Source organism: Ciona robusta, chromosome 4 (genome assembly GCF_009617815.1).
Source record: "Ciona robusta chromosome 4, ASM961781v2".
NCBI classification, from domain to species: domain Eukaryota; kingdom Metazoa; phylum Chordata; class Ascidiacea; order Phlebobranchia; family Cionidae; genus Ciona; species Ciona robusta.
Genome location: NC_143238.1, coordinates 3,247,969 through 3,275,591, shown reverse-complemented (window position 1 = coordinate 3,275,591; position 27,623 = coordinate 3,247,969). Strand labels below are relative to the sequence as shown.

General features: G+C 33.1%; 4 protein-coding genes across 5 annotated transcripts; 3 read left to right on the top strand and 1 right to left on the bottom strand.

Moving 5' to 3' along the window:
• Positions 1-18: 18 nt before the first annotated feature.
• Positions 19-3,924, top strand: LOC149736678 (uncharacterized). Its single transcript, XM_089877311.1, has 6 exons — positions 19-1,147; positions 1,408-1,698; positions 1,988-2,139; positions 2,236-2,392; positions 2,467-2,569; positions 3,496-3,924. The coding sequence occupies exons 1-6, from the start codon at positions 619-621 to the stop codon at positions 3,686-3,688; spliced, it is 1,425 nt and encodes a 474-aa protein (XP_089733437.1). The 5' UTR covers positions 19-618; the 3' UTR covers positions 3,689-3,924.
• A 165-nt stretch (positions 3,925-4,089) lies between these two features.
• Positions 4,090-10,338, top strand: LOC149736677 (ribosome-releasing factor 2, mitochondrial-like). Its single transcript, XM_089877289.1, has 13 exons — positions 4,090-4,505; positions 4,763-4,939; positions 5,129-5,316; positions 5,618-5,803; positions 6,288-6,520; positions 6,928-7,068; positions 7,413-7,603; positions 7,933-8,034; positions 8,316-8,528; positions 8,675-8,848; positions 9,037-9,203; positions 9,391-9,531; positions 9,909-10,338. The coding sequence occupies exons 1-13, from the start codon at positions 4,325-4,327 to the stop codon at positions 10,038-10,040; spliced, it is 2,226 nt and encodes a 741-aa protein (XP_089733415.1). The 5' UTR covers positions 4,090-4,324; the 3' UTR covers positions 10,041-10,338.
• Positions 10,163-27,612, bottom strand: LOC149736675 (tyrosine-protein phosphatase non-receptor type 13-like). Of its 2 annotated transcripts, none has more exons than XM_089877268.1 (21): positions 27,166-27,612; positions 26,577-26,725; positions 25,924-26,072; positions 25,261-25,506; positions 24,844-24,932; positions 24,594-24,679; positions 24,094-24,281; positions 23,587-23,761; positions 23,255-23,375; positions 22,761-22,893; positions 15,144-15,347; positions 14,584-14,724; positions 14,237-14,307; positions 13,563-13,987; positions 13,267-13,379; positions 12,979-13,134; positions 12,482-12,592; positions 12,026-12,186; positions 11,575-11,615; positions 11,164-11,206; positions 10,163-10,801 (listed from the first exon to the last, which is right to left on the bottom strand). In XM_089877268.1, exons 2-21 carry the CDS (start codon positions 26,719-26,721, stop codon positions 10,786-10,788), a joined length of 2,814 nt encoding a protein of 937 aa, XP_089733394.1. In that variant the 5' UTR covers positions 26,722-26,725; positions 27,166-27,612; the 3' UTR covers positions 10,163-10,785. The 2 variants fall into 2 exon arrangements, with proteins under 2 accessions (XP_089733394.1, XP_089733395.1); XM_089877269.1 differs by having other exon boundaries at positions 24,594-24,676.
• On the top strand, positions 16,351-22,764 carry LOC149736676 (uncharacterized). The gene is made up of 11 exons (XM_089877291.1): positions 16,351-16,556; positions 17,046-17,317; positions 17,658-18,034; positions 18,330-18,551; positions 18,935-19,212; positions 19,583-19,740; positions 20,177-20,287; positions 20,611-20,748; positions 21,057-21,203; positions 21,708-21,777; positions 22,278-22,764. The coding sequence occupies exons 1-11, from the start codon at positions 16,382-16,384 to the stop codon at positions 22,412-22,414; spliced, it is 2,085 nt and encodes a 694-aa protein (XP_089733417.1). The 5' UTR covers positions 16,351-16,381; the 3' UTR covers positions 22,415-22,764.
• Positions 27,613-27,623: the final 11 nt, after the last annotated feature.

Sequence of the window (27,623 nt, the reverse complement as noted above, 5' to 3'; positions counted from 1 at the left end):
GTGGTTGGTGCGCGTTTTATAGGCCAATATTATTGCTATAGAACTGAGAAGTAGGTTTTTAAACGTTAGGTGGTCCATTCACGCAATAGTTAAATGCGTAAACCTAAAGAGTCATTCAAATGTAGTTGGTGAACGTTTTATAGGCCAATATTAGTGAGCGATCATCAGCCATATAGGCAGTGAAGTGAAAATATTGAAGTTAGAAGAGGTTCCAACAATCCAAGTCTTGCACTTGGCGATTTTCGCAACGATGACAAGTGTTGGAAATACACCCGTGGCATAAAGTTGCGTGGTATACAGAACAGAATTTTAGTGTAAAGTTTACAAACAAAGAATTAAATTCATGCAAAATTTTTATAGAGAGGTCGGAAATGATGTACATTGCGTCATCACCAAGTCTATTTATAGTACATACACTATACTCTTTTGATGCAAGGATAAGAATGTATATGAAAAAATAATACTGGAACAGTTAAGATTATAAATGTATTTTGTATCGATGTATGAAAGCAGATATTCGGTTAAACATTTTAATTGAGTTACCTATAAAGTGGTATATCAGAAGGCCATGTAATAAGATAATAGCTGTTTAGGCGATGTGCGAAATTGTCGTTTAAAATGCTTGCGGCGCTAAGGCTTACCAGCATAATTTGTGGATGTAGTTTTAATCTATTATTGTTTTCGTTACAGAAAATAATTATGGAAAATAATTATTCGCGATATATTGAACCGTCGCTGTACTGGGGAAGGAATGATTCAGTTGTTTATGAATTAGGCTATGCCATAATTCCTAATCGGGTACTGCTTCCCATTGATTATTATCCTATACCTGATATAAATGACCTTGAAAACGGCACAGCAGCAGCAGCACGAAATCAAACCAACGCGACAGCATATGTAAGTGTCCTATGCGGGTTCCCAAGTTTTTGTTCGTATTCAGCTTACAATGTATGTTCCAACACAACTTTGGTGGAATGCGATGAATGCAGCATGATCGGGGCTGGTTTCTTCATATTTGCTTGTGTTGTTCTTGGTGCGATGATTTTGATAGGAAACTCGCTCGTGTTTTGGTACAACGTCAGGAATTCAATTCAAGACAAATTCAGCATCATGAAAGCTTCGCTTTCTGTAGCCGATTCATTAGCAGGTGACTACTAGGTCTAACTGCGTACTTAAAACAACTATTAAGCCTAAATAATTTATAAGAACCTATCAGTGGTCACTAATGGGTCATCTAATATGTCAGCTAAAGACAAAACAATTACCAACAAAGTTACATACATGGTAACTTGCGTAAGCTAGCACGAGGTGTGTGAAACAGAACATCCGTATGTCATTTTCCATCCACGCGGGGATACAGCAAGCTACATTCATTCATATTTACATGCAATGTTAATTGCGTTCCAGGAATCCAAATTTTCGGCGTCGTACTTTACAACTTCAGCTGGACGATAAACTCAACATCGCAAGAACTGGACATGAAACAGCTTTTGTATCAAGATTCCCCTCAAGCAATTATTGGAGGAATGTTTTACATAATGAGTTTCACGTCATCACTATTTCATTTATTATACTTCAGCGGGCAGCGACTTTTCGCCGTGACGTATCCAATCAATTACAAAATACAGAGTAACGCTCACGTAGCGTTTGGACTCGTTCTAACTTGGATTTTGGGTGTGATTTCTGCTACCGTGCCAGGTATTTTTTAGCGCACGTATTATATAGTAGGGTGAGGGGAGATGGGACACTTTTAACACATAATATCCAAATAGCCTGATCGTGTTTAAACAATTAACAACGGCCTGTGGAAGTCGTGAGAATACGGTTTTATAATTCATTGAATGTTATTTGTTTACTACCAAATGGGAAGAGAAAACTAAACGAAAAGTTGTCCCATCTTCCCCCACCCTACCATATCAATAATAAAATAATAATACACATTTATGAGCCGACAATATACTTATTATTAATTTATTCACAATTTCAGCATGGTTTCCAAATACGTACACCTACTCGTACTACCACACAATATATCTCTTCTTGCCGTCGATCCGGAACTACAGTAGTACCAACAGCAGCTCATCGGGTGCAGCACTTGCACTAGTTTTCGTTTTCTCAATTTTACCATACTGTCTCATGGTATGTAAAAAGATTCAAAAATATTCTAAAATCCTAACTAGTCTGAATTGTACCAATATATATATACAGTAAAAAATGTAACTTTTTTTACTTTAGGTTATTTTAACCATTACTTCGGCACTCCAAATCCGAATTCGCCTCATACGCTCTGCCAGTTTGTCCAAGAGCATGGACAAAGATTTATTAAAAAAGAAAGAAGTAAAATTGATAAAGACAGTTGCTATAATGCAGATTGGGTTTACCGTCACATTAGGTAAGTCGTTCAGTTGTATCATTTTTTAATATTTTTATTTTAAATACTGTTTAATTACAATCCAAACTTGGCAGTTCCGGTCGTCGTGATTCTTGTTTTGTTTTATGCCCATGTCTTCTCGTGCAAAAACGTTTCAACGCCTTATGTTATTGGATTCTACATGAGCATGTCCAACAGGTATGATGTATAAAATTAAAGAAAAACTAAAGTTTACTTTATATTTGGTATGCAGGACTGCAGGTAGCCCTAAGTGGGCTAAATGTGTAATTTCAATTTTTTGTTCAAAAATCTTATGTATTTGGGCTATTGTCACTTGTATTGAAATGAGTGACGTCACGGGTGCTTTTCGCTTGAGCGCGTCCATATCTCTGACAATGGTATATGGAAACAATTTCTTTTGCCAGTGCAATTAAAAAATGCTTATCATAATTTTCAAGTCGGATATTCTGCCTCATATCGATGTTTAAGCGAGAAGCATCACTGACATCACTGGTTCACTATAGTGATAACTCAAAATCGGCACGGCTTTTTAGTATAAAAAATGGTATATCAGTATATTTACTCAACCGGGACTATCTGCATGCCATTTTTTTAAAATTAATTTAGTTTTCATTTAAACAACTATTGACACCAAAGTGGGAAAGCTTGCATATGTTTTGACCAGCAGAGCAACCTATGACCGACCAAATAGGTCGTATTTATGCTTGGTAGTGATCGAAAACATTTTTTAGTCATGTAACGGTTGCATTTCCGACGTCCGTTGAGTCAGACGACCTAGACTGTTGCGGTCATTTGAAATCAACAACAACAATGGCGATTATATAAATATATCCTGATCGTGTTTTTAACAATTAACAACGGTCTATGGGAGCCGTGAGGATAGTTTTATAATTATTTGAATTTATTTTGTTAACCACTAAATGTGAGAAAATAGAATGAAAAGGTGTCTCATCTTTCCCCAACCTAATACAATTGTGTGTTGTGTTACTGGGAACACGGGCCATCATCCCAACCTACTATACACTGGAAATAAACATATATAATTACTGCTTCTTTAAATCTTCTGAAAATCGTTTACGTTTAACATAATCATAACATTGCAGCCTCGTCAACGTGTTAGTGTACAGTGGACGGGATTCAAAATTTCGTGCTTGGTTAAAAAGTATTGTTACATGTAAATCGGTTCCAGCAAAGGAAGATTCTCACACTTCGTTCTCAGCAACACGAAACCACAATGCAAAGGCAACAACAGAAACCGATAACGCAATTCAAACCTCTAAAATTGTATCGCGTTAAGTTGTATCGTTTGTGTGATGTATTGCATAGCAGCTATAAACATATTGATTGGGTAACTAAGTCAGGGTGGAATGTTATGCGGCCTAATTTATTAATTCTGGTTTAAGATTTTACGCAGCAGCTGCAGTTTGTCAAGAAAAGTACAGAAATACACTGTTAATCGTTTATTTTCTTTTCTTTACTGTATTTATGACATTTAGAAAGTTTTACTTGTACAAATAAAAACAATCATTTCATGTAACAATTTCGACCAGCAACTTTACTGTCGGAAAATTTGCGCTAAGAAATGTACCTACATTTACTATCGGAGTAGTTGTTTATGCATAGATACTATCTATGGTTTATTTTTTAAACTTTTTATTGTAAATTTTTTAAAAACGTTTAAAGTCGCATCTGGTTTACTGCAGTGGATTCTTTCGTGGGGATTTCCCAAGAATGTAACGTAAATTTTAAATTGTCATGCGGAAAATTTTTATTAAAGTATTTGCGCTCAATATTTTGAAAACAAAAGGCTAAACGGAACCAAGAAAAAATAATAATTGCTGCTATAAAACACCCAAATGCAAGAAATGATAAATAAAGTAATGTCTAATAGAGTAAATTGGTTTTAACATCAAAACCAATAGATTTGAAAGAATGACATTTATAAAGACCGTTTCATCAAGATTGTGCCGACAATTTCGTAAAGTTGTCTGGAACAGGCGGAAATATGGAACCGAAATCCGCAACATTGGTATTATGGCTCATATAGATGCAGGGAAAACTACAACAACAGAACGAATGTTGTTCTACTCGGGCTATATTAAGAAAATGGGTGGTAGGTTGTGTAAGAATAGAATATTATAATATACCTTAAGTGCTAAAGAGGAATCTTACTGATACATAAACCTAAGCTATAAATCCTAAGAGATGTGCCTTTTTTGTATTGGATTTTCCATTTTTATATATATAATCTCCAAGTATATAAAATCATTATATACGCTTTTACTTGTTTTTTATCAGTAAAGCTCAAAATTATAAAATCACCACCTACCGCTACTGTATAAAACCAATATTTTGTTTTTATATGTATAGATATCGACAGTGGTAACACTGTAATGGACTACCTGCCAAGTGAAATTGAGCGTGGCATCACTGTACAAAGTGCAGCGATATCCTTTCATTGGAATGAGGCACAAATCAATTTAATTGACACACCAGGGCACGTGGATTTCACAATAGAAGTGGAAAGATCATTGCGTGTTTTAGATGGTAGCCTACTACTTTTGCTTTGATATTTTGTATTTTTCATAATGATGTCAAGAAAGAAATAGATTCCTAAGAAATGTATGTCAAATTTAAAAGAAAAAAAATTCAAAATTGTTATTCTTCCTCTTGGACGTTTTTTTGCCTTTTTCTTACTTTTTTTTTTCATTAAATTCATAATAACTTATAACTCAGGAGCAGTTGCAATCTTTGACGCTTCTCGTGGCGTAGAAGCTCAGTCTCGCACAGTTTGGATGCAAGCTGATCATCATAATATTCCTCGTCTTGCATTCATAAACAAGATGGATAAAACGGAAGCAAGTTTCACGAATTCTGTCGATTCTTTAAAACGTCGATTAAAAGCCAACACATTGATATTACAGGTGCTTACTTTGTGTTAAAACCGCATGTAAAGTTGTGTTGGTAATAACAGTAACTCAGTTAAATAGGAGAAAAATTACAATTGAATGCGTTTGTTTTATTTAATTTCATTTGATACATTAATTCACACATAATTACAAGACAAAATACAGTTGAATTTTTAAGATAAATAAATCCAATAATAAAACCGGGTATTAATACCCAATGACAATAAAAATATAATCATAATAACAAAAAATAACATATTCATATATAATAAAATAAGTTTAAATTAACGCAGTATTTTTACTTTGCTCATTATAGCTGCCTGTGATCCAGGATTGCCAATACATTGGTGTTGTGGATCTTATTACAATGGAAAGAATGGAATGGGACATGAACGTTGTGAATCCAAATCAACATGGAAGAAAATATAACAAACATAAACTCACTAGAACTGATGAGGGGTGGGACAATATGGTAGCAGCAAGGACAAGTATAATTGAACAAGTGTGTAGATAAATAAATATCACCTATTTATCCTTGCATTGTAGGGGGAATAATGTTATAATATATGTGTATGGTTTTATACACCTTGTGTGCAATTTACAATTATACTATGCAAACGCAATTTTGTAGTAATTTTTTTCATGAGAGAATTTTTTATATGGTTAAAAAAGTGACCATACCATGCTTTAAACCCAATATCCTCTATTTACAATGTATGCCCTCTACGCACTGTGCCACAGCACATGGAAGAATTGGTTGTTTCTATAAGTCAAAAACTGTATAATTTGAAAATAATGTCAAAATACTGAAAATAAAAAGTGAATTGAGATATGATATGTGTATAAAAAGTGTTACTCTTGTTTTAAAATTGATTTGGCATAAAACAACATAACTGCCATCTAACAAATGTAAAAAATTTACCATCTACAAAGTGTTTTAGCATTGTTAGTATTTATTTTTTTTAAATTTAGTGTTGTTTTTAAAGCTTTCAGATATTTATGATAAAGTTGCATTGTTGTGGTTGGATGGAGAAAATGCCGGCAATGCTGAAAAATTTCCAACCGTTGAACTAAAGAAGTGGATAAGACAAGGAACGTTAGATCAAACGATTGTTCCTGTTTTATGCGGAAGCTCATTTAAAAATATTGGGATTCAACCACTTCTTGACGCAGTTGTGGATTATCTGCCTAGACCTGAGCAGATACAACATTCATTCTTGTAAGTTTGTTGATGCATCTATTCTTGGTCTAACTCTTGTATCTAACTCTTGTATCTAGCCCTTGTCGTTTCTGTAAGTAAAAAGTCACCCACAAAGTAACATACTTGGTAACTCTCGTAAGCTGGCACGAGGTGTATAAAACAGAACACCCCTGTTTAATGACTGTGGTTTCCCGGCCATGCAAGGATAAAGTAAGAAGTTACATACATACACATAAGACAGTGCTTATGGGCCAACTCTGGTGCTAATTCCAGTTTTAGCTATATTTAATAGGAATTAATCATATAGATAATTTTATATTATTAACACAAAATCTTTTTGACTTTAATTGAAAAATAAATGCTAAAGTTTTGTAAAACATTTCATAAGTACAAAAATTTATTTGATCAAAAAAAAAACTTTTCAGGCAATATTACAACGATACATTATCTGCAATGGCATTCAAAGTTCTTCACGATAAACGACTTGGACCAATAATATTTGTTCGGGTGTATTCTGGTCATCTACGAAGCGGGGGAACAATTTATAATGTTAACAAACAATCAGAGTAAGTTTACCTGATTTCACTACTTGGTTTAATTTTTGGACTCTGTTAAAAAGCATCAGAAATGATCAATTAAATACATTACTTTCATCTTAATATTAATAACAAGAAACTGCAATTTTTAGCTTGAATTGAATGCTAATTTTCCATTTCTTATAAGCATTAAATAATTAGGATAAACAACAAAAAATCAGAAGTAAATATTAAAAAAATAAAAACAAACTAATAACTACATTTCTTTATCCATATACCATGAATTTGAATGGCATAAAGTCTTAGTCAGAACTCAATATTTTAAAAACTGCCTTACCTGGTTTAAACCACTACTGCCGTGTTTTGTTTTTTAGAGAGAAAATTGGCAGACTGATGTCAGTATATGCTGATGAATACAAAGACACAAAGCAAATTGAAGCTGGTAACATTGCTGTTATATCTGGATTTCAAAACACAGTGACTGGAGATACACTGGTGGAGTCTAAAGAAGCTTTTGAAGCTGCTGTTAATAAAGCAAACGTGTTGCATCGACAACAGGATGATGGTAAATGCTGTGTATGAAAAACTTATATTAGATCGGAATATACAGGTTCAAGACTCGACCCTGCTACTATTGTATGGGTTGATCCCTAAGACACTTTAAAGACAATTGCTTCAACCCAGTGGTCTCCTATGCGTTGTCCAGTTGTCAGCAATACACTAAAAGTCTTCCGAAAATAATCACCTACAAAGTTACCTATGTGGTAACTTATAACCGAGCACGAGGTGTAAAGTAAACTCATGTTATAACAACCGTTGTTGCCTGCCATGCAAGGATCAAAAGTTTACATTCATGCAATCATTCAGGTTTGAAACAAATATGTTCTGTTGCAGAAAGTAGTTCTGATGTTTCCCCAGTTGTCTTGGCTGCTGTGAAAATACCTGAACCAGTTTTCTTTTGCTCTGTTGAAGTCTACAGTCCTACACAGGAAAAAGGTGGTGTGGCCAACTGGTCATAACAACAGTGGTCAATAATCAATTAAATTTTGTAAATTATAAAAATAAAGTATCAGAAATAATGTTAAAAATGAAACGAGTCCGATTCTTCTTTGTATGTGAAAATGGCTGTTAATGTTTTGTTTTTTGAAATAAAACCCAATATACTTCATATTCTCTTCGAATAACTTTCATAAATTTGTTGTTCCTGACATCCACACATTAGCTTCCCTGCTGTAAGTATATATATATATATATATAAACTAAATCATGTGTTCCAGCATTGAGGCACGCTCTGGATGTTCTGTGTCGGGAAGATCCATCTGTAAGAGCAACAATTGATGACGGAGGATCCATCATGTTATCAGGGATGGGAGAACTACATATGGAAATAATATCTGAGAGAATTAAAACTGAATTTAAAGTGGATGCTTACTTTGGTCCAATCCAAGTCGCGTACAGAGAATGTCCATCTGTACAAGCAACACATAAAGGTATAATTCAGAAATACATTTCTGGGATATAGTTCTGCTTACATTTGTATATTCTTAACATTCAAGCTGAATTTTTCCGATGTGTCTATATATTGCCAGTAACAAACTAAATTTTAATAGGATTTATCTAAACTTTAATCCCGCAGCAACCTATAAACGTACTATCCTGGACAGCAATTATGAAATTGAAATCGGAATTCAAATTTCTCCATCAGCTGAAGCTGGCACTGTTACAGATCCAAGTCAGGTTCTTAAACCCCTTTATAACCCAGAACTCTGCCATTCTGCTGCTCTGGGAGCTGTGCAGGCTTTCCAACAAGGTAAATAATTACTGTATGTTTTTTTATCTAAGCAGCAATTGGCTTTAATATTTTTTTTAAAACATCGGTTCTAAAATAAAACCCTGTCTGATCTGATCTAGGTTATAATTATGAGAAAATCTCTATAATTTTTTACAAAACAAATAAAAAATATTTAAACAAAAATTGTAATGATTCTACCTTTGCAGGGAATTTGTTGGGTTACCCGGTCATGAGCGCCACAGTTCAATTATTGGCAGTGCGAGCAAAACGTGGTTGTCCTCCTGGTTTAGTAACAGCTACTGCCATTAAATGCACAAGGGAAGCTCTGGATAAAGCTGCCTGTGACCTGCTGGAACCGGTTATGAACATAGAGGTGTTATGAACAGAATGTTTGTATTGGTTATACATCTTTACACTAGAGTCTAAAATTTGGTCCTCATAAGTATAATAGGCTGTTGGTGACCAAAATTCCAGAAATTTTTTTGTTTGACAAATAAACATCTGCTAAACAACTTGCATCGAATTATTAGTTTACCAAGATTTCAAAGTTTTGTTTTCAGATCACAACAAGAGGGGAGAACTTGCTACAGAACATACTTGGTGACTTAGCCAAGCGACAAGCTAAAGTTCATAATATTGAAAGCTCAGACAATGAAGGAAATATGAAAATTGTGGCAGAAGCCCCAGTGTCTGAAATGAAGGTCTGTGACGCAAATTTGGGTTTGAGATTGAATGAATCTAACTTACTTAATCCTTGCGTGGTTGGAAAACGACAGTCGTTATTACACGGGTGTACACCTTGTACTAGCCTATGAGTTACCATGTATGTTACTTCGTGGGCTATTATTTTTTTGGATGGCTGATAATTTGGACAGCCATTAATGACCACTCGGTTGTGTCTTGCCCAAGGACACATACACCCACAATGGTAGCAGCAACAAGTCTTGAACTTATTACCTCTGGGTTGGAGGCAGGCGCCCAAACCACTATGCCATGGCACCTGTATAAATCTAATTTTTGGAATATATTTCAATGGCATAATACTTACTTACTTGTTCTTTGTTTCTCCCAACCACAGGGATACGCCTCACGTTTACGAAGTTCTACATCGGGCAATGCAGATTTATCTTTACAAATAAGTGGATACCAAGTTGTATCCGAAGAAAGAAAACATCATTTAAAAAATTTAATGAGAAATTTTGGTTCCTGAGAATTGAAAAATGTTATAAGAAATTTTGGTTTCTCATAGAAAATATTTAGAATATCTAACCAATGAGGACAAAAGTAGTGCAATTGAACATACATTTATCTCAACATGGTATGTTAAGCTTATTTCACCGAAACAGTTTAGATTTAATACTTTTAATTTCACAAAATTCACCCAAAACAAAAATACACTCAGAGAGCACAGTGCAACAAGTGAAATGTGTGTGATATCGCCTTTGAAAGCAATATGAAGAAAACAATACAAAAAATGTGAAATAAAAACACAGCATTGTGATAAAAAATCGTGTGTTGTGCAGCATGTGCTTGGTTAATTTTGTGGATCAAAAAATATATGAAATCAATTAGTGCTAAAGTTAGTTCATTTAAACCAATGCTTCTCACCCTTTTAAATGGCAACCAAAATAAAAGGCCTAAAATTTTAGCGACCGAACTCCCTTTACAAAATTATTGTAGCCTATCCAACAAAATCAAATGGTAGACCACTTTTGGGTTAAGAAACACAGATTTAAAGTAATTAATTAGGGAATTTAAACAGTGTGTAACAGAAACAACATATACTGTGAGAAAACAGTATATTTTAGTGCATACAAAATAGTACAAATAAAAATAACGTTTTTGCATAAGGATTGTCACAAGTACAGATTCTGATAAAGGAACTTGAAGGTGTTTGATTAATAAAGTAGAACCAGCAGCTCAGTATGGGGAAACTGCATTCATGGTGGATTCCTTCAGAATGATTCCGTGCTAGATGGAAAAAACAACAATTCTGGTCATTTTAAAACAAAATCGAGGAAATTTGTTTGAGATATTGAGAATAATGTATAAGTTTATTAAGGGCATTCAGTGTAATTGGTAGGAAAAAAATATTTTGAATAATTTGGGAATACCCGGGGTCTATAATAATACTACTTGGGATCAAAGCATAATGCGGCTACAGCCTACTAGTGTTACTGTAGGTGCCATGTGTGGTCCTTGTACAAAGAATTTACAACTGTTTTAACTATCTAGCACCAAACAGTTTTTTTCATACTAGTGCAAATAGCCTCCCTATTATAAGAATCTGTATTGTGATAATAGATAACTCCTAGATTGATATTCATTCCTACCTATCAGTATAGCTGTTAACAGAATCACTCCTTCCTTGAGGTGCTGAAATAATAAAAAAATGAATGTAACTTACTTTATCCTCGCGTGGCTGGGAAACGACAGTCGTTATAACATGGGTGTTCTTTGTTTTATACACCTTGTGCCAGCTTACGAGTTACCATGTGTGTTACTTTGTGGGTTTTTTGGGACTTTTTTATGTATGGCTGATTGAACAACCCATTAGTGGCCACTGGGTTGGAGCAATTTCCCCTAAGTGTCTTGCCCAAGGACACATACGCCCACAATGGTAGCAGCGATAAGCCTTGAACCCATTACCTCTGGGTTAGAGGCAGCCAGGCTAACCACTTTGCCGTGGCACCGCACAATATATTTTACAAACCATAATTTAGTAAAAACAAATATTATCTTACCTTGAGTTACATCTGGGGATAAGGCATCTGGATTTTTATGTCTATAAAACAATTTATAAATAATTGAATTCTAAAAATTTTTTTTCATGGTGGGCAACGACAGTCGTTAAAGCACAGGTGTTCTGTTGCATACACCTTGTTTTTAGATGACTGATTTCATGAGTTTTTTTTTCTGTGTGGCATGATATTAGATGCAGGATTTATGCCAGAGTTAGCCCATTAGTCCAATATCCAATCTTGTCCATTACTATCTAAACATGTTTAGCTATTTATTAGGTAATATGGTAAAATATGAAAAGTAATATAATAAAACATAAAAAGTTAAGGTAAAATATGAAAAATTATATGAAAAAATATAAAGTTATATGAAAAAACATGAAAAAATATATGAAAAAATACATATTAAGTTATATTATTTTTAGTCAAATATAAGGTAAATAATGAGTCTTACACATCAACCACTTCATATTCATGATGAGATAAATCACTCAATCCATCAGCTGCTCCACGAACACTATTTCGTTTCAAATCATAACTCAATGATTTTCTATAAAAGTTGACAGCTGTTGCGTGAACTGCACTGTCCAACACTTCGTGTTCTTCTCTGGAAATCTATGAATGGGAAATTATTTGTGAAAAGTGATACATGATAATAGTGTAGGGTAATAGGTTACAGTTTTTTTGAAACAAAAGGTTAAATATTATTTATTTAGTAATTTCGGGAAGTGTGAAGCAATAAAGAAAAAAAGTTTAGGTGGTTTGGTAAAAATTGACAAATTGTTATCTGTTTAAAATATAAACCATTTGTAGTAAAAGAATGAAGAAAAAATATAAATAAACCATTTAGGTATATTGCTAAACCATTAATAGAAACGAAACTAAATGTTAGTTCTGTAAAACAACTTACATCTTCAATACAGTTTTTATTGTTTTCTAACTGGTGTGAATTTAGTTGTGAATATCTTTCGATGAGTAATGTTGACATACTTGGTGCGTTTCTTAATGCGGTAACAGCTTCCTGGAACAAGTTTAAAGTTTGTATTTTATTTCTAATTATAACCACTGTAGGCCTAGAACTGCATCTTGCCATATATATAGATGACATATCTAAATAAGCCAATTTTATGCTGCTTAAAAAAAGTCGAGTTGTTTCCTACTCATTCATAAAAAGAAAGGTTTATTGTATCTTTTAGAGATATGCTGAAATTGTAAAAGCAGGGGTTAGCCGAGCACCGAGCTTCAACGAAAAGGTGATGAAAGGAGACGCTTAGGCACAAGCTTTTATGTTTGGCCTAGGTTCCGCACATCCCTATTTTCTTAATTCAAATTTTAAACATATTCCTAGATCTGTAGTAACAGAAAAAGTATACATTTACAACTTAACTAAAAACATCGTTTTCCCACCTCATGTGTTACACCTTGTAGTGAAACATTATTGATGGCGATGAGTCTGTCACCAACGGCAACCGTGCCCATAGAAATAGCAGGTCCTCCTTCTACAAGTTCTCTTATGATGACATCATCATTCATGGTTATGCTTGACTGACTTCGACTACCACCCTAAAAAAAATGTCAAAAAATTTAAAATAATATTTAACCAAAGTTGTTTTAAAGATGGTGAAATTTAAATTAAAACCAAAGACATTTTAAGCTGCAGTCATGACCTGGTGAATTTTTTAAGGTTGTACTTACAGCAATTGTAAATCCAAAACTGCCACGAACTTTGCGAATCTGCACACTAAACTGCCCTCTTCCAGTTGAAACTATTGCTCCTTTGTTTGGAGTGGATGTGTCAACTGGTGTGGCTGAATAAACAATTTGAACAGATTGATAATGTGTAAAGAAAGACAAATTGAAATGAAAATGACAAATGTGTAAACAATTTTTTTGCTTGAAAATGTGTCATTTATCAGGCACACACAATTTAACAGAAAGAAGTATTAAAAAATCAAAAAAAAATTAGCTAACAAATTGTACAAACATCCTACCTTTAATAATATGCTCTGCAGCGTGGCGAAGCATCGGGGAATCAATTTGTTTTTGGAACGAGAATCTGCTCGCAGCCGTGTTTGCACGAGATACCCTTCTTTCTGGTGGAACAGGATTACTAGCAAAGAATTCCCCGCTTGGTGAAGAAAGCGACGCGCTAGACCGACGACGGATCACATGATCATTTCGGACAAAATTTTTCGGGTTTTTATAAGTCCACTGACGACTGTCGCGCATGGACGACTCTGTAGTCTCCATCTCACTGCTCGAGTCTTCAGTTGCGCGGCTGAGCGAGCTTAAATTTAAATTCGACGAGAGACGAGTGATGTCATCGAATAAAGCCAATGATGAAAATTGATTGGAAGTTTGCATTGAGCCATAGAACTGATGAAGCTTCCCAACCAAATGAACTATATACTTGGCCCTGTGGTTTACATTGGTTTGAGAAAGGTTTGAATATAGTTTGTGGAAAAATATGGGACACCTTTAGCACAAAACATCTAAATATCCTGATTGTGTTTTAAACAATTGACAACTGTCTATGGGAGTCGAGAGGATAAGGTTTTTTAATTCTTTGAATGTTCTTTGTTTACTACTAAATGGGCCGAGAAAGTAGAACGAAAAGGTGTCCCATCTTCCCCCACCCTACTAAACAAAGTATTGATCATCTTACCTGGAGTTGTGTTGTTGGTAAAATTTAAACCTCACGTGAGGACTCAATTTGGTGAGAATGATTTTATGACTCTGAAAATTCAGAATATTAGTTTTGTTTTTAAAAAACCTATTTTAATTATGAAATATTCAATACAGCAGTTTGTGGACAATATCATTTGATCTAAACTGCATTTTATTTAATATGCTATTTTGAAAGATTAACTGTTTGTATTTAATATGTAACTAAAACAGCTTTAATTTGAAATCATATAAAATTCCCAAAATTGGATTATCAAGAACAAAGCAATATATTTCTCTTACAGTTTTATGTAAAACTATCCACAAAACATCATTTTATGTTTTAACCTTATAATGCATGTTCTTCATCTCATCCCATTTAAGAACATGACGTTTTATTCTGACATCATTTCCTTTGATATCAAATATTGTGATTCCATGCGGACCAGCTCCCATCCATGTTAAGCTGGTATCCTTGCAGGATTTCAACTGTAAAATATTAACAACTGATGTTATACTAAATTAAATTTACACAACATACACTTAATAATAAAGGAAGACATCTCAAATTTGCAATATACAATGCATAGCCCTTATGTGCAGTTTTAAACTTTAGCATATTAGTACTACAGTTGTTTCATCATTATTTTCAGTCTTTCCAATTTTGTGAACTATTGTGACCTTCGGTACTGTAACCATAGTGGCTAAATAAAGTTAAAAGTATACTTATTATTAAACTCTGAAAAATTTAAAAAGTAAACCCCATGTCACTTCAAGCAATAAATAAACTTTCAGCTGTGGGTGGAAGTTACATATTAAGTTGGAAATATTGTGCAATAAAACATTCAAAATAATTTACTTAAATGTCCAAGCCCACTATTGTATGATGATAAATATTCTCCATGTACCCGATATGCTTTATAGAAGTGCATTCCATATTCATCAAATTGTTGGCATCTCCGAAGAAACAAACTTCTGGCTTCTGGCTCCCCGATGCCCGCTAGCTGGCGATGGAGAGCAGGTAGTTCGGAACGAATATAAGAAATACCAAGTTGCGATGTCACTCGGTTTGGGACAAAATCATCAACAACGAAGTAGTTTAATCCGTAATCCTGAAAAAAAGAATTCTTTAGTTAAGTTCATTAAAAAAAACAACCAAAAAAAATTGAATTATTAGGCATGTAAGATAAGACAAGGTGTACAAAAAGGAGAACTTTTTCTCCTTACTATTATAATACATCTATTTTAATGTATTAAAAATGTTGGAATATAATAAGACATAAAAATACAATATAACCAAGGGTGTCAGATCAAGAACACCATTTGATAATAACCCATTGTATTTAAGTTGCCACAATTGTTTAAAGTCCACACTAAGTTTTCCCCTAAACCAACAAAGCCACAATAACTGGTGGCACTTCATTGTGGTCTTTATATCAAAATGAATGAAGGAGTTTAGCTTTTGTTACACATAATGGTATAAGTTGCCACACAATTGCAAAGTCAACATTGGCTTATGATGTCACAATGAGAGCAGGTTGCTCCTGAGAGCTTCTGATGAGAAATTAACATCCTATGCTTAGCAACATAATGTTTTGAATATCTTTTCCAGGTATCCAAAAACTAGTCCCCTCATTATTCTTTGCAGTAGTAGAAAGTAGTCCAGTTACATATATTTTAGTTGTTAATTATTTGTGTTAGGAAATTAATATTGACATTGGTCAAAATGATAAGAGTAACATAAAAAGTAAATTAATCTGTTGAATATTGATATACATTTAAATTATTGCATATTTATAAAGAGGTCTATTAGTATTATATTATTTTAAAGATATTTATTTGGTACAACCTATTTTAACCATACAAACTATAACAGCTAGGATTTACCAAAGCATATTTATTTAATATACTATTCGGCTCATCTGGTATCAAAACGTAGTGTATTTCGGTGGTTTCTTGCTTGATGGCAGATGAAACGCACTTTGTATTTATACCAGATGATTTGTTAAAAGATTATTTACATTATGCCTGGTAGCAGAATCACAGCACATACCTATTAACTTATGCTTAAGCTTATTTTTTCTGGGATGCACAAAAACATGTTTTAACACTGAGCTTACATCCTAGATAAAAGTAAGATTTTAAAATGATGAAAACAATCAGTAAAATTGGGAAGAAAGATAAGAAGAAGAGGAAGAAAGAGGTTGACGTTGATCCCGAGAGCGATGAAGTTAAAGAGGTTCTTCAACTCTTCAATAAAATAGAGGAGATGGTGGTGGATGGTGATCCAAGGATCAGAGTTGCTCTTAATAAGAAACCAGGTAATGTATGATACTAAGGAATAAGCAAGGCTCAATTTCTGCATGTGTTGTAACTGTTGGAGTAGGGTTCCAAAGTTTTATAAATACCTCTTCCGGCCTCGGATTTCCATTTTGATATTTTGAAAAGAAAACATACAAATGGATATTCACACGGTTTTAGATGCTACGCTTTTTTCTTCAACAGTTTTCCCTAAGAAGTTTTCCATACTACAATGTTTTTAACAACTGTCATGTTGCAAAACAATCTTAATTTTTCAATTAATTAGATCTTAACTACTGTTTTTTTATTCTTAATGGGCATGGTCTTTGTCAAGGACCTGGGATTTAAGCTAGATTTTGCCCATTACCCCAACACCCGTTACCCTAACACCCAGAGAAAGTACCTTTATGCAACCGGTGTCGCAACACCACATTGCACTCAGACCTGTCTTACGTACTGTATTTAAAAACATATAAATAAACCTATTTCAAATGATGTCCACCATACAGCTATACAGACACTCTTACGTGACGACAGTAGCATGTACGGCCTCTCACCTCGATCCATGATTGTACAAGATGGTCTCACCCTCGCAAAGGAAGCAACAAACAACTCCCTTTTATCAAACCGTCAATACTCCATGCACGAGCCACAACAAACAGTGCAATACAACCCAATAATGTCAAATAGGCAGCAAATGATCAACAATAATCTACCACTTTCCAATAGAAACTTGGGCTATTTGCAAACAAGTCCAAGAAAGACATATAGCAACTTACAGGTATTTCAATTGTAAATAAGAATATGTATATAAAAATCCTTTACAACGTTTTTTTATGTTACATGCTTTCAACATAAAAAGGTATTTAAGCACTGTATTAACTTAACCACTTCAATTTATTTTAAAGGTTTAATGTTAAATGTAAAACTAAATTTATGATGTCTATATCTACACAGTACTAGACAGTATTTGGGTAATATGCCAACTCTGGTCTAAATGTGCGATGTGCATCATCTTAGGACCTTAACAATATAGAATAAAATCTGCACAGTAGGCCCAATAACGATAGTACCAATGCGCCACACAAATATGAAGTACTTAATACACCCAATGTATACAGGTTCCACAAAGAAACCAAAGAAGACATATCTTAGTTCCTCCGATAACTATACCTGAGCACAGTGCAATGGAGGATACAGCAGATGAATACCAAGATGTCCGCCGACACCCAGATGGGACATTAGTGACTCTAAACAACACTTCAATATTAGAAAAACCTCCTGCAGTAGTTCAACCAGTTTTGTCGCCTAAACCAAAACCGAAACTGGTTAATAACCAAGTAAGAATACAACAGCAACAGCAGATGCAGCAACAAGTTTCCCGGAAAACACAGCAGAGGAAAATAGAGCCCCGATTTAAAGAACAACAGTTCCATTCATTTAATTACAATTCACCACAAGGGAAAAGCAATGTTCAAATGGTTTTCTATGAAGAGCAGTAAGTTAAAAAAAATTACAGTTTTATCCAAACTATTTATTCCTTAAAAAAGTTACAAACTCATATGTAAGAAACAGTAAATATATATATATAATACATATATATATATATATGTTTTAAACTTTCAACATTACTTTAATAACCATTTATAGACAAATTGACTGCGGTTTAAAAAAATTGTTAAAATATATTTTGCACAGTATACATTGAAACCAGTAGTTGCCAGGCATGTTATAATTTTAATTATAGTATGAAAACATAATTTGCCGTGATAGTTTAATTATATTTGATACAGGCCAGAATATAAAGAAGCGGTTCAAAACGAAGAACTACCATATATAGGAACTATGGAAGCAGAAGAGATAGTGGAACAACCAGTGCTTGAACCTGAAGAAAACAAACCTTTAAAACCTTCATCACTTAACTATCGGTCGGCTGTGAACAGATCAAACGGAACAGAATCATTTTCGAAAGTTGTTGGAAAGGAAGGGGGCAGAATCACTTGTTTTGGTTGCAGGTAAGTTGGGTATATGTGAGTTATATAATTGTGGTGGTAAGGGACAGTGAAGTTTTTTATTATCTGGAATTTCCGCTTGAATTTTGTTAAGATTCAAGTTAAAAAGTTATTTTACAAAGTCATAATATAAATTTATGCACTAGAATTATGTGTTAGGGTATTTGGACAACTCTAAGCTTAAATAACAGATACATTGATGTGCCTCACTATAGGACCTCACCCACATAGAACAGAATCATGTAACAAAAACATTTTTAAGTAACAAGTTTTTGCAAGAATGCTCCCTCTTTAAGAACCCAACTTGTAACAAATGTTTTCTATCTTGTCTTATTTAATATAAACTGTAGTTTTATACAACATCGATATCAGTTCACTTTTCACAGCGTTGATATTCCTAAAAATGCGATTGAGGAGAAATGTTTGTTCCGACTTTCCATTTTGGATGTTTCACAAATCCCACACCAGTTAGATCGCGTTTATCACTGGTATGATCCAAACTTTTCATCTGCTGTCATGGCCATTTCACCAGCTGTGAGAATCGATCCATCAAATGCCAAACTACTTAAACCAGTCACAGTCAAACTACCAACATGTATTGCTGTGGAAGGACAGAAACTGGCCAAAGGTGAAGAAACTATGAGAGCAGTGAAAGAGAATTCAGGTATTAAAACAACTTTTATTGATAAAGTGTTTGTGGGCCTGATTTAATGATTTTAGGGCTATGTCAGGTCTCTTTCAAGGCTTAAACTTGTAATTAATGCCAGGTCTGTTATATTTGTCAGTAGGTTTGGCTGGAGTACTGTGCATGGGTAATAAAAGACAATTCCAAGTCCAATTATTTTCCAAGATAACTAAAAAAACATCTGTTTTTATTGGACTTTAAACATTTTTCTAATACATGAGTGAAAAATAATACAAAACAAAATTCACTTCCAGAAAAATACCCAACAGAACATTGACATACAAAACAACAATCAAGGCCAAAATTGCTTTGATCTACGTCTAAATAAAATATTCCATAAATTTTCCAGATATAGAAGTTGGTGACATCTCAATTAAGAAAAGAGATTTAAATTCAAATGAGGTTTGGGTAGATTTTGAAACTGAAACGTTCCGATCATCAGACAGTGTGTCATTCAAACTACAACAGCTAGGTGATGTCTGTGCTTTCCATAACTCCAATGATGAGGTAAAGTTTATATCAACGCTTTTAAACTAGGTTTCATAAAATAATTGAAATGTTTAAAGGGAATTATACCCATTTTGTGATTCTATTTTATCTATACTATATTTTTTTTATTTTTGAAACATTTTAAAAAAAAGTTTTTTTTCAATTTATGACTGAATTATGACAATATCTACCAGTGGAGTGGAATGGTATTACTCCAACATTTATAATAATGGCAGTTCTTTACTAAATGCAAATAACTAACTATTTGTGTTGTGTAGACCTCTGTTCTTCATACTGCTTTTTATATTTGAAAATTAGAAATCATATGATATAGGCTATATTTGCATTATTAAACAGTTGATTACATAAAGATTAAATTACTTTAAATAAATCACATATGGTGTGCAAAAAATAGTGCATTTTCTTTATAATCTAATGTTATTACTTCTCCCAGGAGAAAAGTCTAAACAAGCGTCTGTCACTGTTTGCATTTAAAAGTATGGACCGTAGAAAGAATCAGTTTCTTTCCATACTTATATGTGAAGACCTACCCCATGTTGTACAGGTTTATATAAGATTTCTATATTCTTGTGCATATATATCATGTTAATTTTACAAGTAAAATCTGTCTGAAACAATTTGTTAATAAAACAACAGAAAACTCCTTACTAATCTAAAATCTGTAAAAAAATTATCACCGCAAATTTTTAAGGCCACAGAAATTTGCTGCAACGGCTCTACTTTTACAAGGAAATAACAAAACTAACTTTTAAAGTTTATAAACCATAACCCCCTCAATAAAACTTTCTAGTCTAGCACAAAATGTATAATGCTTACTGTTTGTTTAGAAATAATCTATGTAATACTATGCCAATCATGGATCCACAGAAAGGTATAGAGTCCATGCCACACTGGTTGGCGTATACAGACAGCTGCTTTAATGTGATAATGAAAGAAGGAATGAATGTTGAAATATTTGTTCAACCAAAAGACAGATCGCTTTGCCATCTTGATGCAAATAAACTGGTAAGCAAAGAAACAATGACAAAAATAATAATCTCAACCGAGACCAATTTCAAATTTGAGCTGAATTTCACATGTAAACCATCTTACTTGGTTAAATGATTGTAGCGAAAAAAATTGCTAAGATAAAATTAAACTCAGTTTAGTTACTATCTGTTCATGTATGTCTGTGATTTTGGGTTGATGGTAAATTGCCCCTAAATGTCTGGCTATTCTGACATACGCCATAAATATATAAAATAAGTGTCCAAGCTAAACATAGTAATTACTAATTTGCTGTAACTAAAACAATTATGATTTTTTTGTAACAGGAAATTCCATGGGAGAACTTATGGCATCCTGAGTGTATTGTAAGGAAACATATAAGAGTAACCCTACTTACTAGAGAGACAGAAACTCATGTTCAATTACTGATGAATGAAGGAGAAGTTAAACTTGATACAGCTTTTGTATGGCAGGTGAGGTTTTAATAAAAAAAAATAACTTTAGGCTGTATGGTTGGTGGCTGAGGTGCCATGGATTTAGTTTTTAACTTAGAAAAAATAGTTTGCATTAGTTCATAAAAGGTTATTTATAACGAAATAAAAATAAATGTAGTTTTTTACCGCATACTTAATTTTTTAGTCGCATAGTTAATCTAAAAACCAGAAATGAAACTTGGAAAAATAATTTTCTTTGGTGCATAATGGGTTTTAAGGAAAATAGGTATTTTATTTTTTGGCGGTATATTACTATATGTTTTAACTCAAAATTCTTAATTAGGCAAATTCAATCTGTAACCTTATTTTTGTTCATCAATAAACTATTAATCATTAGGGAGTTCTATAATCCCATGGTAAAATTCAGTGCTACGGATTAAATGCTTATGACATACGCATATATGTTAGTGTATCTGTATTTGATTAAATGCTTGTGACATCATACATACCCATATATATTAGTGTATCTATGTTTCATTTTAGGTCAAATACCGTTCAATACACCTTCCTGATTTGATGACCACTGACTCGAGTAACCTTGATTACGCAACAGGTATTATGTGTGTGATACATTTGATACAGCAAACATATTGGGTGTCTATTATTGTGTATTAAATAGAACATTGGAATTATGAAAGAGACATTTAATAACGTGCTATTCTGTGTGACAATCTGGTTTACTACTCTTTTTTTATGAGTGAGGTCATATGACCTATTTCAAGGCAAACCGGGGGACCTAGGAATTAGGTCTTTAAAAAGTTGGTCTTTTTCCCAAACCTAATATTTTTTAATTGCTTAATTGTATGCCACTACTACTGGTTTAAATAAAACGAAAAAATAAATTTGGAGGAACTCATTTAAAAACAAACCAGAAAAGTATTGTTAACAGAGCAAATTTGAAAATTGTGTATAATACTGCCTGGGAAATATGAATATAAATTAACTGAACTTACACCAAACTTTCTGTGGTGATATAGAAACAGCCTATACACACACATATATATGTATAAATATGAATATATGATATTTGTATCTTAACCTTTTTATCTGCAGAGGACAAATGGGAGACAGAGGAAGCAGAGAAAGGAAGATTAGATCATGAGATGTACAAGAGAGTTACTTGGAAACCAGAAACACCAGTTTCTAAGTTTATAACAAACAAAGGGTTGCTAAATTATGCAACCATGTAGCAAATCGCAAATGTAGAATTGTTTAAGTTTTTGCTCAAACTAGGGTGCAAAGATTAGTTTGGTGTAATGGAGCTGTTAAAGTCACAGCAGAAATATTTATTAGCTCTATAAGGACTATATAGACGGAAGAGTAGATAAAATGTTGCTATACAGTACTGTGGGGGAAGCACACATTATCTAAATATTCTAGTTGAGTTTTAAACAATTAACAACGGTCTATGGAAGTCGAGAGAACACGCTTTTATAATTCTGTAAATGTTATTGTTTTACTACAAAATAGGATGAGAAAATAGAGTGAAAAGATGTCCCATCTTTCCCCATCCTACTATATGGTAAAAAAACTCACCGTTTTGTAATCTCCTATTTCGCATTGTAATGCCAGGGCTGCTATGGACAATGCATCATCGTGTGTGCATACAACTCGTTCACTTATAACATCGTCACGTAACTGCATGTATGTTGCTCTGATAATCGCGGCACTAAAATAAACAATACATGATTAAAACAACATGAAACACTTGACTGCAGTAAACCATACATGCTATACACCATTGTGCCAAAACATCTTAGTTTGTATTGACTAATATAACAGGCAAAGAATTAAACTTCGATGTATTTTTAATGTTGGTAGAAACTTAGGTGTTGGGCTGATATTGTTAAATATAAAACTGGTGACATACATTGAATTTGGTACTGTTAATAATTTTCTATTTAATCTTATCTCATGTTTTACATCTAGTGGAATATGTTAAACAACACTTTATAATTTGTTTTATTTTCCGCATATTTTATTTTATTTAGTGTTAATGGGAAACATATATTTATGGACTTTTTGCTTACTTTACTGTATTTAGGTCCAGAGGAAAATATAAAATCCTCAAAAACAAAGTTTCTTTGAGTTCCGCTTCTGTTACAGCTTTAGAAAGAACAATGTTGGTGTCCAGGAATCTGTATTCGGAATCTGAAACAAAAAATACAAAATTCCTAAAAAAATATTTTTTTTGTTTGGTGGATATTTTGGGGTAATGAAATAACTGCGGTCTAAATCCCAATTTCAGGTGCCGTGACATGCTTTAAGAAATTACCTCATCGATATAGAATATGTGGACATTTTTATAAATTTGTTAGGTCCTAAACATTTAAAAAGCACAAAACCATATGAGTGTAGTTACCTTGAAAAGTTGCCAAGGCAAAATAGTCAGGGTTAGCATCTGGCATGAGATGTTTAAGTAAAAGTTGGATCACACTTTCTACCCTCACACCAGAGACTTCGCTTATAGGGAAAGCTATCTTTGTACGATCAACAAAAGATATAATCACTTCTGCAGTGAACGCACTTGTATTGCCCTATAAAGATTGAAAATTTAAAAGTATGCTGATAAAGTGAATAAATGATTAATTGAGAACTGTTTAAACAAGAGTCAAGACCATTTTAATTTTAAATTACAATTTTAAAATTGAAACTGTTTAAAAAAGACCGTTTTTTGTTTAAAATTCAATGGTAAAATTAAAACTATTTAAAAACGAACTTTTTTTTAATTGAAAAAAAGTTTCAAAAATGTTTTTTTATATTAACATGTTTAGTATTAACACAAACTCTTTATCACAATATATACGCAGAAAATGCAATCAGTCCAATGGATTTGACACTTAACATTTTAACCATCAAACCAACTTACCTTATTTTGATGCAATCTTTTTATCGGCGCGTTAGTTTTGAGAATTCCATGTCTTGGTTTGACAGCATTGAGGAATAAACGTGGATTAATGGGTTGAGAAGCAACCGAGTTCTCATCGTTGTACTCAGCCATTAATGAACTGCTTTCTGAGTTGTCAACAGACACTGGGTTACTAGGGAGTCTGGGATCTAGGATAAAAGACAGACTTTAGAAATAGTTTGGTATTGGTGTACAATTGTCCTGTGAAGGTATGGAGATAAAAAAGACCAAAATCAGGAATTACGTTATAAGTTCAAAATCTGGGGTTTTTGGTTCTAGAATAAATGACAGATTTTATAAATGATTTGGTATCGGTGTACAATTGTCCTGTGAAGGTATAGTGATAAAAAATACCCAAATCAGGAAATACTTTATAGGTTCAAAATCAGGAGTTATTGTTTTGTGGGCAGTGGTTATCATATGAGAAAGTGAATGGATCCTTCACTAGCACCAAATCTTACCTTTTTGTGGAGGGGAAGGAATAATATATTTCTTTCCAAGCAAACACGACTCTTGCCCAATGCTAGCCTTTGTTTGATTGCTGCTGCTATGAAAAAAACATTATATATATATGTTACTTTTGCTACAAGGCACAATGCAATATATAATATAGATTGGGTATAAAAACATAAAATTTAATTATTTTTTTTAGGGTCTTATTAAAAGAAATGTTTGACTGCAACAATGGGTTAAAGTGCAAAAAGTCCATACCTGATTGAGAAGCTATGTTGGAATCGATGTTTGTTGGGTTTTGGTGAAGTTTCCATGTTAAACATGTTTGAAGCAGCGAGACTGTTAAGCTGTGTTGATAATGATGTTATTAGTAAAAGTACATACTTTTATGTTGAGGCGTTTGAAGTGAAATTTTATGCCGTCCTATTTGTATTTAAACCCTTTTAACTAGATAAACATTATCGCATTTGTATTTAAGGGCTTTTTCAACTTTTTTAAAACTATTTAAACACTTTTTACCATACCACAGTAATAACTATTACGACTATATAGGCTATAATGCACACTGCCACAGAATAATATGGAATACAATTTATTCAGGTACAGCCTAGAATGTGACTTTGACTATAGAAAAATGACCCCAACAATACATATCACATATAAACTACATTTGACCTCAGGCATGTTGCCCAGTATGGAAGAACACAACTTTGAAACAACAAGGAGATCATTTGAGAAATTGACATCATCTCGGTTGCAACAAACTGCATGAACTTGCTCCAGTGTATAATCACTAGGGGTGCACATAGATAACAAGACTTCTTGCAGATCATTTGAAATTGTAAGTGGGTTGTTGGGGGGTAGGTTGTACTCTGCACACCAAAGCATGGTCAAGCCAAGGCTGTGAACCTGAAGTGAGCTCTGTTTGGAAAATAACACACAAGTCTGATACAGCGAAATGGGAAATACGTGATTTATATAAGATAAAATGAAGGTTTCAATAAAATGTTTGGTATGCTATGGAGATTCGCTTTATTTCTTAAACAGCAAAATAAGAGGTTTAATTTGGACTGGGATTTATACATTATAAATAATATTAACAAGCCTGACAATAAAATGAGTTTTTATGTGGCAATGTGAGTGATAGTGTAATATTTATAAAATAGGATGTTTTTTGTATAAAAATATACATATGTCTTGAAATATTAGACCAACTTATGTTTGGTAGTTGGTACTTAGTTGAATACAACACCTTTAATCCTAATATTCAGCAAAAACTTAAATACAGAACCAAAAATTATCTTTTAATTTTCTTTAATAATTTATAACTTCACTTACATCGTACACATTCCCATCAGAATAACTGAGTAGTTGGTTTGTTGTAAATTCATCATCAGTGATTTCAAAATTAAATGCAACTTGACCAAATGGTAACAAAATAACTTTTTGTGGCGATAAAATAAAATGGCTTGGATCGGAAAATTTGGCTAGAATAAATAAACAATTATTTTGTGAACATTGTTTAAATTATGAATTATTAATTATATCATGTGAATATAGGGTAGTATGTGCCGTTGTGTAATTCCCATTAATAATTTAAAATGTAAGACAACGTACATGCATTATAGTGTGGACGTCACAGGTAAAAGTAAAAGCATTTTTCTGATTAGGAAAATATTTACATTACTCAGTGAATTTGTCCTAAAAAAAAAAAATTGCTTTAAAAAAAATTGCTTTTAACACACAGAAAAATTACAGACTACAGTACAGTAAAATTTTATGCTGTTTGTTACGATAAAATTTACAATAAAAATTTAAAACAATTTTTTTAAATAAATAGGGCACATAGACAGTACTAAAAGTAGCTATATGTAAAAAAGAATATTTCGAGGTGAACTCACGAAAATATTTGTGTAATTCAGTAAGGTTTAATACGGCAGTATTTTCTACTAACGACCTGTCCAAAAATTGCCACACATTACTTCTATCACCTGTTACATTTGTTTGAATTAGAACCTTTGCAACGGATCTAAGAACTGCCCATAGTTCTGATTCATGGAGTGGACTTCCACTTACTTCAACAACTTCCTTTAAAGTTGCACCAATACATTGTAACATTGTTGATCGGTGTACCATTAATCTGTAGATTAGAAAAATAAAAATACTTTGACGAAAAAAGCAACTACACTTACTTTTTCAATTAAATGTATGTAACTATGGTTTTAACTGTAAGCATGTTTTAACAACTGCTGTTTTGTCGCTATGTCATGTCTTTTCATTTTAAATACGTTTTCTATTTTGGCTAACAGAATCGAAGTGACAAATAAAGGTATTGCTAATATAATGTAAGTATATTCTGATAAACAGGGACATTTATATTTATTTACCTATTAAAATTACCCTATGCTATAGGCCTATAGTAAATACACTTTTGTCCCTGTTCTAAATTCTAACTAGTAACATTATGAACAGTTTAATAACACAACTATCGAGACAGGTTTCCCATAAGAATTGTTGCTTAGAACACTAGTAATATTATTTACGATTACGAAAATTAGTCCTATCGTAACGATGACTTACCCCCTTTTACGTTTGTTTCCCTCTTAGTAGCATTGTCAACTTGATAAGCGTTGTACAACCGGTAATTATGACAAATGAGGACAATACAGACTTGGAGCTTTTGGATTAATTTGTATCAGTACTTATTCATGCGTGACGGTCGTGAACACAATCTTTTTAAGAAATCCATAGATGTATTAAAAGTATTAAACAAGAGAGCCTATTCGTAACGCAAACAGGTAAACCGTAAAGTGGTTTATATTTACCTATAGAACTGTGGACTAAGATGATGTACCGTTGGCACATACCATTCCATATTAACCAATCGTGTTTAACAATTAACAACATAAATTTAGAGTCGCGAGGATACAGTTATATAATACTGTTACTATGAAATGGGAGAACTTTGTTTTCTGTTTACTTTGAATTGGAAAAAAATAAAAGAAAACATGTCTCATCTTGCCCCAGCCTTTCCATTA

What these genes read in the sequence shown, in the direction of transcription:
- LOC149736677 (XM_089877289.1), top strand. Translation starts at nt 4,325, where the DNA reads ATGACATTTATAAAGACCGTTTCATCAAGATTGTGCCGACAATTTCGT. An exon ending in CCAACACATTGATATTACAG is followed by an intron (nt 5,317 to 5,617) that starts GTGCTTACTTTG and finishes TGCTCATTATAG; the next exon opens with CTGCCTGTGATCCAGGATTG. An exon ending in CAGTCCTACACAGGAAAAAG is followed by an intron (nt 8,035 to 8,315) that starts GTGGTGTGGCCA and finishes CATGTGTTCCAG; the next exon opens with CATTGAGGCACGCTCTGGAT.
- LOC149736675 (XM_089877268.1), bottom strand. Translation starts at nt 26,721, where the DNA reads ATGGTACACCGATCAACAATGTTACAATGTATTGGTGCAACTTTAAAG. An exon ending in CAACATAGCTTCTCAATCAG is followed by an intron (nt 24,680 to 24,843) that starts GTATGGACTTTT and finishes TTTTTTTCATAG; the next exon opens with CAGCAGCAATCAAACAAAGG. An exon ending in GTTTTGGATTTACAATTGCT is followed by an intron (nt 13,135 to 13,266) that starts GTAAGTACAACC and finishes CATTTTTTTTAG; the next exon opens with GGTGGTAGTCGAAGTCAGTC.
- LOC149736676 (XM_089877291.1), top strand. Translation starts at nt 16,382, where the DNA reads ATGATGAAAACAATCAGTAAAATTGGGAAGAAAGATAAGAAGAAGAGG. An exon ending in ATCACTTGTTTTGGTTGCAG is followed by an intron (nt 18,552 to 18,934) that starts GTAAGTTGGGTA and finishes CACTTTTCACAG; the next exon opens with CGTTGATATTCCTAAAAATG. An exon ending in TCCATAACTCCAATGATGAG is followed by an intron (nt 19,741 to 20,176) that starts GTAAAGTTTATA and finishes TACTTCTCCCAG; the next exon opens with GAGAAAAGTCTAAACAAGCG.
- LOC149736678 (XM_089877311.1), top strand. Translation starts at nt 619, where the DNA reads ATGCTTGCGGCGCTAAGGCTTACCAGCATAATTTGTGGATGTAGTTTT. An exon ending in TGGGTTTACCGTCACATTAG is followed by an intron (nt 2,393 to 2,466) that starts GTAAGTCGTTCA and finishes CAAACTTGGCAG; the next exon opens with TTCCGGTCGTCGTGATTCTT. An exon ending in TACATGAGCATGTCCAACAG is followed by an intron (nt 2,570 to 3,495) that starts GTATGATGTATA and finishes ATAACATTGCAG; the next exon opens with CCTCGTCAACGTGTTAGTGT.